Consider the following 14,038-nt stretch of genomic DNA (forward strand, 5'->3'; position numbering starts at 1 on the left):
ATCACGATTATTCAAATGATTATTTTCGAGTTTGAAAACATGTAGTATTTATTCAGCATGTCTCTCCCAAAAAAAATGTAACTGAGAATTTTGAAATCTTTCCTTAACAAATACACAAAATGGTCAAAAAGAAAATTTTCCAATATAAAATGATCTGCAGATATGCATCCAGCTGTTCTGCCCTTTCTAAATGTTTTATAGAAAGGGCAGAACAGCTGGATGTAAAAACTAGATTATGCTATTTTTGTGATGGTTTGACGCTAAAATCAAAATCGCGTTCAAAATTCGATAAATCGCCCAGCCCCCACCTTGACCTCTCTCTAAAACGGCACGTTTGTGGAAAGCTCATTGTGCGACTGGCTCATAGTGGCTGTAATTCTGCACAGTACTTGACCATCTTCAAGTACTGTATTAGGGGCCCACTAACACCTATATAAAGCATCCATAAAGTAGCATGCCATGGGACCTTTAAACTATTAAAGGGGACATATTATGAAAAAAATAGTTTTCCTGGGATTTTGGGTGTTGTTTTGGGTCTCTGGTGCTCCAACACGCATACAAACTTTGAAAAAAGTTTGTACATGATTTTTGGAGTGAGATGCATTTGTGAAAGTAAAAATGTGCCCCCTCCTACGTAGGAAGGGGGCACAGTTGAATATTACCTCCCACTTCCCCACTCCCCTCCAATCAGAGCATGGCTACGATTTTGTGGACCATTGGACGAGCTGCTCCGGGAGTAAAATCCCTTTCTCTGCCGGACTGCCTCCCCCCGCCGGCGGCAGTCCGGAGGAGGAGACATGGAGGAGAAAGGGAGTGTACTCTCGGACCTGAGCTGCCAGACTGCCGCCGAGTTACCCCCGCCAGATTTTTCAGCTCCTGGAGGACACCTACCGGAGCATTCGGAAAGCTTCGGTGGCAGTTCAGCTCCTGGAGTACACCGCCGGAGCTGCCGGACTTCCGCCGAAGCTTTGCCGGCGGCCGAACAGCTTCGACGGCAGCAGTCCGGCAGTGCTGCCAAGGCTTTGGCGGCATTCCGGCAACTCCGGCTAGGGGAGCTCGGCGGCAGCAGGCCATATTTCCGGAATCCACCAGTGCTCAGAGGCCAAGCCTGGTATTGCAGTCGGTTTAATGGGCTGTGGACGGGTCCCTCAAATCACGGGGCCCGTAAGTAGATATCCTCGTTCACTCCAATACAAGTGGGGAGCAGGAATGTGTCTCCGCAAAAAATGTGTGGATATCAATCAAAGGTTCATAATTATCTTTATACCGTGTACTAAAACAATTTAAGTTTTTTCTTTTCAAAACGCCACCTCAAGCGTTTTATTAGCTGTTATCTCGCTGGGGAAGAGGGGTGTGCAGCTGAAAGGAGTCGTAGTGAAACAAATGGCATCCGAGAGGGCCTAGTTCAGTGCTCCGTTAACGTGTCCGATTTTTGGACTGGTTCATCTGCTGCTCAATAACTCTCACGGTCCTCTGCTTGCGATCATTGTGATTCATAATGTATTGATCCATTTATTCAAAAGATCCAAAGAACAGGTGCATTACGGTATCATTTTATATTGTTGTTGGACCGGAGTGGGGGGATGGGCACGCATAGGTTCTATATTTCTGCATCCGGTATGTCATGAACTAGGGCGTGGCTAGGCTCCCATGATGCGGAAGCAAATCGCTCCTTGATGTTCCCCTGCGCCATTGTGCACTTTCAATAGGAATGAATGGGGCGCCATTTTGTAGTCCGCTGTCCTTTCTATAATATGTCCATGGACGGCAGTCCGACACCTCAGCTCCCATAGTACAATCCCTTTCTGCTCCATGTCGCAGTTCATGGACTTCAGAGAGTCAAGGCCAAAGTTCCTTTCCCACAATTCTTCTCAACCATGGCCGAGATATCATCTACTACGAGTTATATAGATATACAGCTCCAAGAGTCCGCAAACGGCAACAATCCCTTCTCCTCCATGCTGTGGTTCAGTCTGACAGCTGAGCTCATTGGTCAATGGGCAGCAGCTCATTTGCATTAAAACTACAGACCCCCGAAACAGCGCATTCTGAAGGGACTGAAACAGAGGGGACAACCCGGTATCACGTGATTTCGTGCTCATGCGCACAAACGTTAGTCTATGCGCATTGTGTCCCAGACTTTTTTAGTGCTGCACAGAACGAAATGTAAACCAATGCATTCTGAATGGGAGCGTTCTCCGACAATTAACGTCGTTTTTGAGGAGGTCTGCTTACAAATCAGAAATGTTGACATATATATAACTAGATAATAATATACACAGATATATAACTAGAGGGTGCACTGTACTACCTGCGCTCACCCCTTCTGAAGCTTCTCTCTCTGTCCCTCCCTTTCTCTCTTTCACTCTCTCGTTTCGTTTTGTGGAGCACGTCAATTGTCGGAGAACGTTCCCATTCAGAATGCATTGGTTTACATTTCGTTCTGTGTAGCACTAAAAAAGTCGGACAATCGCAATCTGGGACACAATTCAATAGATTAATAACGTTTGTGCGCATGAGCACGAAATCGCATGATACCGGGTTGGGGAAATAGCGGTAGGTGATTTTTTCCCTAAATGCTATATCGGGCAAACAGCTTTAAAAACATGTTTTCTGGAACTCAAATACTATGTTTACTTGTTGTGAACATGCCATAATATGTCTCCTTTAAAGGGGACCTATTATGCTTTTTCGACTTTTATGACCTATAAACGTTGTTATAATGATTGGTAGTCATGTTTAACCAGTGGCGATTTTGGTTTGGAAATTCTGGTGGGGCCCATGCAGGAAAATATTATAACGCAATCCAGAAATACAACATATTACTACCATCACAACAAAAACAGTAGCAAGTGACAGAGGGGACCAAAATTGCAGCTGAATAATGCCATCACTCAAACGCGAATCTGACGACATATATTAGGCTATTATAGCAATAGCACCACCAAATGGCAGCGTTCAAGATCTCACAATATCAAAACTCAAGAAAACAACAACGTGGCAACAATAAAAACACAACGGCGCACACCCTTTACACAGCAATCAATATACAAAGCCACCACTCACAATATACCAAAAAAAGAAGAAGTATGGTTTAAGTTGTATTAAGTTTGCAGGCCACCATACTGTACAATTAACAATGAATCTAGCCTGATAGAGTGGTTGCCTATTCAGACCTGGATAATCCTGGGTGAAAATTTAAGTAAGTTTGGGCTAAGATGGTAATTACCTGTGCTTTAAGGACAGTGCTGTCTGGTCTCCTTTGTGTGGCTGAGGTGAAACACAAGCATTTTCTTCCGCTTGAACCACTCCTGGTTGAACGATCTATTCTTGTCCTTTCCCTCTTGAATAATGATTAAATCCGTCGGGCGATGTGGTCCCAAACGTTTTATCTCCAACTTCTGTTCAAGTGCTAAATCTCACATGAGACAGATACTCAACACGATCATTTAATGAATGAAACGTCCATTTGTTGTTATTTACTGTAACAGTAACTGTAACTGTAACAGTAACTACGTTAGCTAGCTAGCAAGATCTGATCGGCTCCCGCCGTAAACCCCGCCCTTTCTACAAATCAGCCAATGAGAAGAGCTTTGGGGCCCTAAACTTCTGGCCCCACCGCCGAAACAGAAGCGGGCGCTGCGCACGCGCTTGCTCGCGCAACAGCACCAGTTTTCTACACTGCAGCAGACAGGGCCATCTCGGCTGGGCCCCACCGAGCGGAACAGACGAGACGGAGCAACGAACTATTTCACACACAACTACTACACTACAACAATTGCGTTCATCAAATTAAAACTGCGGACATGTAATTAATTATTAACAATTAATGTATTATTAACTTATGCTCAATGACATTTCTGAAAAATTAAAGAAAAGTATAATCGTGCCCTGCACGGCAGCGTTCTCTGGTGGGGCCGTGCCCCACTGGCCCCTAATGCAAAGACGCCACTGTGTTTAACCATACTAAAGTGTCAAATAATGACGTACATGCATTTCAACGTATTCCCTGACAGTCTGGGGTGGCTGTGCAGAGCGCTAAACGCTCGGGACAACGTTTGCGATTCACTTGTTCACATTTCCGGGAAATCATCTACGTAGAGGCACTCCTGCCGCACTCCCATATGCCTGGTCAAATCTCCCCGCACGCGCGCTTCAAGGAAGGTAACCAATCACAACGGAGTTGGGTTGGCAGGAGGGGGGCGAGGGGGCGGAGAAGGACGAAACCAAGCGTTGACAGAGAATGCTGAAAGCGCCCAGATGAGAGGAAGAGTTTCCCGAAAATCGACATAGTTTTTTGTGTATGGTTAAACATGACTATCAATCATTATAACAACGTTTATAGGTCATAAAAGTCGAAAAGCATAATAGGTCCCCTTTAAGCTTTTTTGACAATGTAAGTCAATGGGTGGACGGCTCTGTCAATTTTCAACGTAACCTTCGTTCAAACCATTTAACAAATCAACACACTTCTGAATCTGAAAACTGAATTTCGATTACCTTTCTACTTTTTTCAGAATCACAGTTTCAGTGCCATATTTGCTTTGTTTTCAGTTGGTCTCATTGACCACACTCTCGCAGTTTGTTAGGACGAAACGTATTCTAGTTCTGTCTGGTCTATCTTATCAGTTCCTCCTTCGTTGTTAGTGCTGCCTTCTCCTGGTTCATTCCAATCAATAAATCCACTTTGAAACAAACAAATAAAATGTTTCAATCATGTTATTGTTGTGACCACTTTGGCCCAGTTGTGTGTTGTTCTGATGGCAACAATCTTCCCATTCTCTTTCTCCTCTCCCCATGTCTCCCTCTCTCGCTCCCTAAGTGAGTGTGTACACGTCTATCTTCGGCGTGCTCCAGCTCCTGTGTCTCATCACCTCCCCTGTCATCGGCTACATGATGGACTGGAGGCTTAAAGACTGTGAGGATGAGAGCGATGCCAAGGCAAAGAGGTGAGCACACACACAAACAAAAGCTTATTTGAAACTAACGTAAACAGCTGCAAATACATCCTTGCACATAAACACAACACACAGGCACATTGATGACATTTGTGTCTGTGTGCAGAGAGCCTGGGCAGGACCGGCGTCCTGACAAGCAGATTCAGAAGATCACCAACGCGACGCGAGCGTTCATCTTCACCAACCTGCTGCTGGTGGCCTTCGGCTTCACCTGTATCGTCCCAAATCTGCCCCTACAGGTACACATACAACGAAACACACACACATATACACACATCTACTCATAGACGTAAATAGAAACACACACAAACCTGAACACAGGCTGGATGGATGGATTGATTAAAACATTATGTAGGAGGCACATTTTACCAGCATGGGTCCCAGAGTTGTATTGAGGTCCTGAGCCTCTTGTCAGGGGCAGCACTGCAGAGAGAGAGAGAGAGAGAGAGAGAGAGAGAGAGAGAGAGAGAGAGAGAGAGAGAGAGAGAGAGAGAGAGGAGAGAGAGAGAGAGAGAGAGAGAGAGAGAGAGAGAGAGAGAGAGAGAGAGAGAGGAGAGAGAGAGAGAGAGAGAGAGAGAGAGGAGAGAGAGAGAGAGAGAGAGAGAGAGAGAGAGAGAGAGAGAGAGAGAGAGAGAGAGAGAGAGAGAGAGAGAGAGAGAGAGATAAAACATCATGTTCAGCCCTGAGAGACACATTACAATGCAGCTGATGCTCTTTGGAAGCACTTCATTGCCACCTGGTGGCCTTGCTTGCTACTATGTGTACTTTATTACATTTCTTATATTACATTTCTTAACCCACATTTTGGCCTTCTGATCTCCAGATTTTGTCTTTTATTTTGCACACCGTCGTTAGAGGTTTCATACACTCTGCAGTCGGGGGCCTCTATGCAGCTGTGTAAGTTTCCAAAAGATGTCCTCTTTCAGAGCATTTCTTACAAAACAATATTCCCTGGAAGGTATCATATTGTATTTCTTATTGTTGTGTGTTGTTTGTCCCTGGCAGCTACCCGTCTTCCCAGTTTGGCAGTCTGACGGGCATGCAGTCTCTGATCAGTGCTCTGTTCGCCCTGCTGCAGCAGCCTCTGTTCATGGCCATGGTGGGCCCCCTGGAGGGAGACCCCCTCTGGGTACGCAAGGCGTTCACTAGTGTTCCACTGATAGATGCTTTGTGCTTTGAGTATTCCTCTATTCACACACCATATGAGCCGCTGTATACCACAAGCTCCTAACCCTTTCTCCTCTTAACCATAGTGTCATTCAGGTGTATCTGAAAAACACTCAGAGGGAACAACGATTGCATTTGCTGTTTGTCAAACGCAACACAACCCTCTCTGTATCAGGGTGTGTCCTCTGCCCCCCCAGGTCAATGTGGGGTTGCTGGGCCTGAGCCTGCTGGGGTTCTGCCTGCCCCTCTACCTGCTGTGCCACAGCCGCCACCTGACACGGCTCAGGGAGGAGCACGACGACGACCCCAAGGTCTACGCCCACATCAGCAACGGCGATGGCGGCGATAACGATGGCATTAAGCCTGAGGTCTTTGTCTAGTAATCTCTCGCCCTCTAAGGTCGGAGAGAAGCCCTGTGGAGCTCGACAGGGCGTTTCCAGGATAAAAAAAATGAATTGAAGCAGTTCTGCTGAATGGATGAGAGCAGAAGAGAGGGGATGGGAGAGAGTACTACTCTCCATTTTGTGTTCGTATGCTCGTTCCTCTCAGCCTCTTTTTCCTTGTATTGTCTGTGTATTCAGCCCCACTAGTCTCTTCCGAGTCCCTAAAACACACACACACAACACTCACTTGCACCTCACGTGTACACAAAAACATACACACACACAGGTCAGTAACACCACTCTACAGTGACACGAGAAGTTTGGCCCTCTGCTGTCTGCACTGACTTGACACACACACACACATACACGCACACAAAGACGGACACACATTAAAGGCACAAACGCACATCCGTCGAAGAAAACAGCAGGATGTTTTAGACATGGAGAGATGTACCTGCCTAAAGTTGCCAGCACATGCAATGGGGGTAATGTATCTACCACTCACCAAACTTGGGCATTTGTTTTGAAGAAGAGAGAATATATAATAAGATAAACTGCTCACCAAAACATCCCATCCCCTCTCCCCCAGTGAGGTCCATCGATAACCACTGTTGAACAGCAGATATAAGGATAGTAAGGATATAATTACAATGGTGTCGGCCAGGGCCGCTGCTGGCCGTTTCGGTGCCCTACGCGAGCGGGGGGGGGGGGGGAAGCCCCTTTTTATATTTTAGGTAAAAACATCTAATTTGCCGAAATTGAGTGATAGGTTATACAATTAAGAACAAACAACGGTGGGCCTCTTCATAACTAATTTACATATTTTTTTAATTCATAATGTATTCTTTTTTATTTATTTTTTTACAAACCTTAATTTTTGGTGCCCCCTCAGATACTTGGTGCCCTACGCATTCTGCATACTCTGCGTATAGGGAGCGGCGGGCCTGGTGTCGGCCATTCAGTGCAGCCACACCAAAGTGTTGTCAAGCACCCCTCCCATTCTGTCTTGTGTCTTGTGCACCAAACCAAACCAAACGCAGTGTCATCCACCAAACCAAACAAGGTCCCTCCTTGTATCGTGACAGCAGTGACATCAGTGTCTGGGGATCGGATCTGTTAGTGGATTGTTTTTGTTGTTAATCTTTTTCATATAGCAGGATTATTCAATGATTTTTCTGGGATGATGGTTTACGTTACATTTCATTACGCTACTTTTTGTTACATTGGTGTGCTAAACCTACACAGAAAAAAGGATTTGTGAGCAGCTCTGTGGGATGCGCCGGCTGGCTGGCCTTCAGACCGCACCTCCTCTTGGCTGCCGTGTTAGGAAGCTTGTTGTTGTTGATGTTATGTTGTTGAAACGCAGCTTTGATGTACTCAGGGGCTCTACTCTAACTCCTCCCCCGCCCCCAACATCCTCCTCCACCACACTGGCCACACTGATGGAGCTCGACCAGCCAATGGGACTTTAATTGTCCCTGTGATAGCAGTATGAAAAACAATCTGTTTTCAAGGCTGCTGTTCACTCTCATGTTGTGCTTTGTTTTCGGCTTTTCCTATATAATAATATAATAATACCAGCAATAAGGTGCCACTGCACCTACTACCTACCGTCTATCATGATATGTATATAATACAGTTCACACAGGGAAGACATGAGGCCATGTAGTTCAAACAGTAGACAGTCAGGCTCCAACCATGTCTCAGAGTCAGCGTTGGGTTCCGATTGTCAGGTGCTCACGTTTCATGGGGCTAGGCTACTTAAACCAGACTAATCTGCAGTTCACAAATATTTTATTTTTTCAATTAACTGCCACCATCATTTCAGAGATGGATGTTGAATATCGAGGCTAATGCAGAAGAGGACATTTCTTTGTTGATTTTGAGTGGCAGTAGGAGTAGTACACGAGAGAAGAGAATCAGGGAGATGGGGTCGTTCTTCTTGTTTTATGTTTCTTTAACTGCTACATACATATCCTTGTTTCCCTATAGCAATAATAGTATCCATGGTCACCTGTCCTGGTTATTTAATTTTTTCCATAACTAAACAGGTACATGATGGTAATCTTTAAATCTGAAAAGGTGCTAGTTGAAGCACCAGATTAAGCTACAAGCCATATCTGAGGGCCAGAGTACTGAACTGTTAAGTGAACATGAAAGAAAGGCCACAGTAGATCTGCAACTTAAAGTCGTGTAATGTCACTTCCATTGAGCTATCAACTGGTTCATTGGTTTGGCTGCTCCTCAATAGAAGACTAGACTGAAACTGCTGGAATAAGGTTTTAACACTGCTAGAAGCTGCTTGAAGTCAAAGCAGGGTCGCTAAGGCGCACACGAACAGTGTGGTACAAGTGGTCTGCTTCTCCAGCAGGTTGTGCATCATTGCGCGGGAGCCTTGTGATTGGTGGCTGAGGTCCAGAACAGGTTTTGTTGGCTTTTCCTTCCATCTATGATTTCCCAATGTTGTCGCTGGTATTACTGTGTTTTTAGATCATGTTGGCTGAGGGGGACTACCAAAGACCCTCACCTTTCAGAGCCCCTCTCATTCTGACAGTTAAAGCAGGACACAAGCTCCGCCCTCTGGCTCCAGCCATCCCAACCAGGAATGTGCTGGGCCGTCACTATGGTAGCAGCCTGCTGTAGTTGAAATACACATGCCCCCTTGCAATGATACACACACTCACTAATACATAGGGGGGTGGGGGTAATGATCTGCACACAACGGACCTTAGCCACCACCCCTTGGAGAATGGAAGTTACCTGCTGTGTGCTACCTCACACTGCAATGGACGTGATCTTGCATGGTGCCTATGCACCATATATCCTGCTACAGTCCCTGATATGTTTTCTTAACTTCTTTGAAATGTGCACCATTACAAAAATAACATAAAGAATGCAAATGTTTATTTTTATATACATAGAAAATAACTGATTAACAAATGGACTGCACCTTTTTATATTCAAGAAAACTAGTGGAAGAGGCTTGTCTCTCTGTCAAAGAAAACACACCTTCAGTCTCCTTGCAAATGAATAACTGTAGATTCTAGGACCTATTCATCATGACATAGAAGTAGTTCGCATGCGTTTATTCATCTTTTAAGGAGCCAGGAGAGGCTATTCTCGTGAGTAGTATGTTACGGTCTTGTGAAGAGACATATGGTTCTCTGGGCTGCTCCTAAAGAGCAGGAGATGGAGGAAAAATAGATTTTCTAACTATATTCCAGCACTATGAATGTGATATATTGACGGATATACAGCTTCCTCACTTACCTGGCAATTCATCCCCAATCGCCTCTATGTGCCCCCAAACCGAGGCTACCCAAACCAGTTGTGTGAAGGCTGTTGCATCTCTAAAGATTAACTCATAAGACACACTAGATACATATTGTTGAGTTTGCTGCGACCTGAAGGTTGAAACACATCAAACATGGTAAATGTAAAATTATTTAAGGGATTTGAGAACCTCCAGAGCTTCTTTATAATGGAATAACTTGTCTAAAGTTTATCCGTACAGTGTGATACACTTGTTATGTATATTCACTTAAGTCTGATTTTGAGACCGTTTTGGCCATGCTCAGTGGCAGTTCTACATTGAATTACAGCCTGGGCAAGACCCCTTCCGAGCGAAAAACCGCCACTGGCCATGCTTAATGAATCACAGAGCAGCCACATCGGCTTAGCACGTTTTTAAAGGGGACATATTATGAAAACAGCACTTTTCCTGGGATTTTGGGTGTTGTTGTGGGTACATGGTGCTCCTGCACGCATACAAACTTTGAAAAAAGTCTGTACATGTTTTTTTGAGTGAGATACGCATTTCTGGAAGCAGCCCGCCTCCAGCTACCAAACGAGCGAGTCAGTTTCGGCGCCCCCTCCTACGTAGGAAGGGGGCACATTTAAATATTACCTCCCACTTCCCTCCAATCAGAGCATCGCTTAGATTTTGTGGACCAACGGACGAGCAGCTCCGGCGGGGGGAACTCGGCGCTAGCCCTGCAGCTAAGCTCCGGGAGTACAATCCCTTTCTCTGGCGCCGAGCTCACCCCGCCGGAGCTGCCGCCGAAGCTTCGGCGGAAGTCGGGAGGAGGAGACATGGAGTAGAAAGGGATTGTACTCTCGGAGCTGAGCTGCCGGACTGCCGCTGAGCTACCCCAGCCGGAGCTGCTCGTCCGCCGGAGCTGCCACCTAGCTTCGGCACCAGTTCAGCTCCCGGAGAACACCGCCGGACTGCAGCCGGATGGCTTCAACGGCGGCCGGCAGCTTCGACGGCGGCCGGCAGCTTCGGCGCGGGGAGTTCGTAGGCAGTCCGGCAGCTCAGCTCCCGGAGTACAATCCCTTTTGTTCTCCATGTCGCGGTTCATGGACTTCAGAGAGTCAATGCCAAAGTGCCTTCCCCCCAATTCTTCTCAACCAATATTCAATATTATATAGGTATAGTGCTCCAGGAGTCAGCAAACGGCAAAAATCCCTTCTCCTCCATGCTGTGGTTCAGTCTGACAGCTCATTGGTCAATGGGCAGCAGCTCATTTTCATCAACGCTACAGACACCAGAAACAGCGCATTCTGAAGGGACTGAAGCAGAGGGGAATAGCTCTAAAGTTGAAAAGGATTACAGGAACCAGCATAAGGCTGATGAGAGAAAGTGTGATTTACCAGGCAATATATTTTAATTCCCTCAGAATAGACCCTAATCTTATCAGCATTTTTTTTATACTGCCATACCCTAAATGTCTCACTCTTTCAATGACATCACTCCCTGGACATCGCTCTCCCCCTGGACTGACAATAATTGATGTTTTTATTATCGATTGATAAGCCTAAATGTTTCATCTCCAGAGACAGATACCTTTAGCTCTCCCTCGGGTATTTCATAACTTGTCTGTGACAATGTGAAATGTGATTTTCAGCTCACTCACCAATGCCTTTGTTGACTCCCACTTATCGACGCGTGTCCCTCTATTTCAGTTTATTTTTGGTTTTCTTGCGCAATTTATTTTTCTTCTATGACTTCTATAATTTTATATTGTGTATATATATATACACACACACACACACACACACACACACATATACACATACACATATATACACACATATATATATATATATATATATATATATATACATACATATACACATACATATATATACACATACATATATATACACATACATACATACATACATACATACATACATACATACATACATACATACATACATACATACATACATACATACATACATACATACATACATACATACATACATACATACATATATATATATATATATATATATATAAGGTAAGGTAACTTTATTTGTACCCAAGGGTAGATTTGGTGGCAGGTAAAAAGAGTGGGCTGCATACACACATTACACAAAGACAACATTGACAGAAGACAATGACATAACAGTAACAACAAGTGCTTCAGACGTAGAGATATAGATAAAAAGTACACAATAGTACTATCAAAATACCGTTGATAAAATACAGAATAAAAACCACCATATCAAATACAAAAAGACTGGGTCAATAAATGAATGAATAAATAGATTAGGAAGGCTGTGCATAATTTATAAAGATTAGTGTGTAGTCTACAAATAGCCTAAGTATTGTTCAGGGTCTTAATAGCTGAAGGAACAAAACTACCTCTGTACCTTTTGGTTTTACCTGTAGGCATTTTAAACCTACGGCCTGATGGGAGGAGCTGGAATTCACCATGTAGTGGGTGGGATCCATCTTCTAGGATGGACCCAACTAGCCTCTGTAGCTGCCTAGTGTGAAGGGTTTCTAGGTTTAGCTGTGGCTCTCCAATTAACCAACTAGCCCACCTCACAATCTGATTCAGTGAGTTTTAATCTTTCAGGGGTAGGTTGCTGAACCAGGACACCAGGCTAAAGGAAATAACAGATTCAATGGAGCATCTGTAAAACATAGTGAGCATCTTTCTGTCAATATGGAAGGAGGACAGTTTCCTTAGACAATGTAGGCGCTGGTTCGCCTTTTTATACACAGCCTCACAGTTTGCCTCAAAACTTTGTTTGCTGTCGATGATGGATGGTCCTAAGGTATTTGTAGTTGTGTACACACTCCACTATCTGACCATTTGCCTTGGGGAGTTTCCTAAAGTCTACATGCATATTTTTGGTTTGGAAATGTTCATCTGTAGGAAGGACCGTTCACACTAATTTACAAAATCCTGGACAACTGGGCCATGGCCTGTCTCATTTCCTTGTAGCAGGCCGACAATGACAGAATTATCTGCATACTTTAAAATGAATCTGTCCTCCCTGCTGCTGCGGCACATGTTTGTGTAGAGAATGAACAGAAGAGGGTACAGAAAACAGCCCTGAGGGGAGCAAGTGGAGGAACAGATCTGGGCCCCTTTTCCCGATAACGATGGATCCACGCTCGTACTATATAATTTCATTTGTGAGGAAATTTTTCACAGAAGTCTGATGCAGTAGTTCACATTTGGGTTTAAGAATGCACACATTTTGGGCATGTTCTCAGATTTTGAAACACGAGTGTGCAAATGTGTTTTGCACCAACTGCGCTGCAATGATTGTAGCAAAACTGTCAATTGCATGACTCTTTGAAGTTGTGATGCACAGGATAGGATTTGTGCACCTGCTGTCACACAGACTTGTGAACTCGTAGACCCTATTTTGTTTTTACAATGGTAGAAGAACTATTTACGATTTCAAATGTACTGTTACTCAGTTATGACTTTAGAGTACACATGCAAAATAAATATTTACGACTTCAAATTTACTGTTACACGTTTGTGACTTTAGTGTACGCATACAAAATCTGCAGTTACAGGTGCTAAAGACTTTTGCTACAATAATACCTTCATAGGTTAGCCAAGTCTCAGTGAACGCCATCACGCAGCAGTTTTTGTAATCCTTAAGGAAGCAGGCATTTCCCTGGAGGTCATCCAATATGTTGCTTATGGATTGGACGTTACCCAGGATCATTGAGGGCAGCGGAATCCGGTTGAACCAAATCTTCCTCAGTCGTAGCCAGACGCCTCCACGGTCCACGCTTACCCCTTTTTCTTCGTCGATGTTTTCAGGACATCTTCGGATGAGATCCGGAATCTGTTGCGCGACGTCCCGCACGCCAGCCGGTCTCACAAAGTTAAGTCGCAGCAACTCACTTCTACCGTATTGCCTCCTGGCCGGGAAGGCAGAGATAATATCCAGGTATAACAGGAGGGATAGCAAAAATATCGATGCGACGCGAAAAATATCCATATCGCTTCAGTCAAGAGCACCGTGCACAGTTAAGGTCGACCTAAACAAACGTCAAACATAAAAATACAGCCAAACTTTTCGTGCCGGTCGCAGCGTACGCATGCGCCCAAGGTTAATCCTATATATATATATATAAATCTGAGGAAGATTTGGTTCATATAGTGTTATTCTACATTAGCCACAGTCATTGAAATATTGATTTATGTTTTGAATTGTTTCCACCGAGGGGGAAAAAGGAACTACGTAATACAAAACAAATATAATCAT

The 14,038-nt window shown here is 44.5% G+C and overlaps 2 protein-coding genes across 2 annotated transcripts in view; one reads left to right on the forward strand and one right to left on the reverse strand.

Moving 5' to 3' along the window:
* LOC130406503 (large neutral amino acids transporter small subunit 4-like) overlaps positions 1-7,249 on the forward strand; it is a 35,147-nt gene extending 27,898 nt beyond the window's left edge. Inside the window, exons 10-14 of the mRNA XM_056612122.1 lie at positions 4,823-4,949; positions 5,065-5,197; positions 5,782-5,855; positions 5,964-6,087; positions 6,323-7,249. Coding sequence (XP_056468097.1) covers positions 4,823-4,949; positions 5,065-5,197; positions 5,782-5,855; positions 5,964-6,087; positions 6,323-6,505 — 641 coding nt within the window. The 3' untranslated portion in view covers positions 6,506-7,249. The remainder of the gene's footprint in view (positions 1-4,822; positions 4,950-5,064; positions 5,198-5,781; positions 5,856-5,963; positions 6,088-6,322) is intronic.
* Positions 1-14,038, reverse strand: part of LOC130406523 (transcription factor Adf-1-like) — a 243,911-nt gene that overhangs the window by 119,091 nt on the left and 110,782 nt on the right. The gene's annotated exons all lie outside the window — the stretch shown is intronic.

The sequence above is a fragment of the Gadus chalcogrammus genome, chromosome 16, assembly GCF_026213295.1.
Source record: "Gadus chalcogrammus isolate NIFS_2021 chromosome 16, NIFS_Gcha_1.0, whole genome shotgun sequence".
Lineage (NCBI taxonomy): Eukaryota > Metazoa > Chordata > Actinopteri > Gadiformes > Gadidae > Gadus > Gadus chalcogrammus.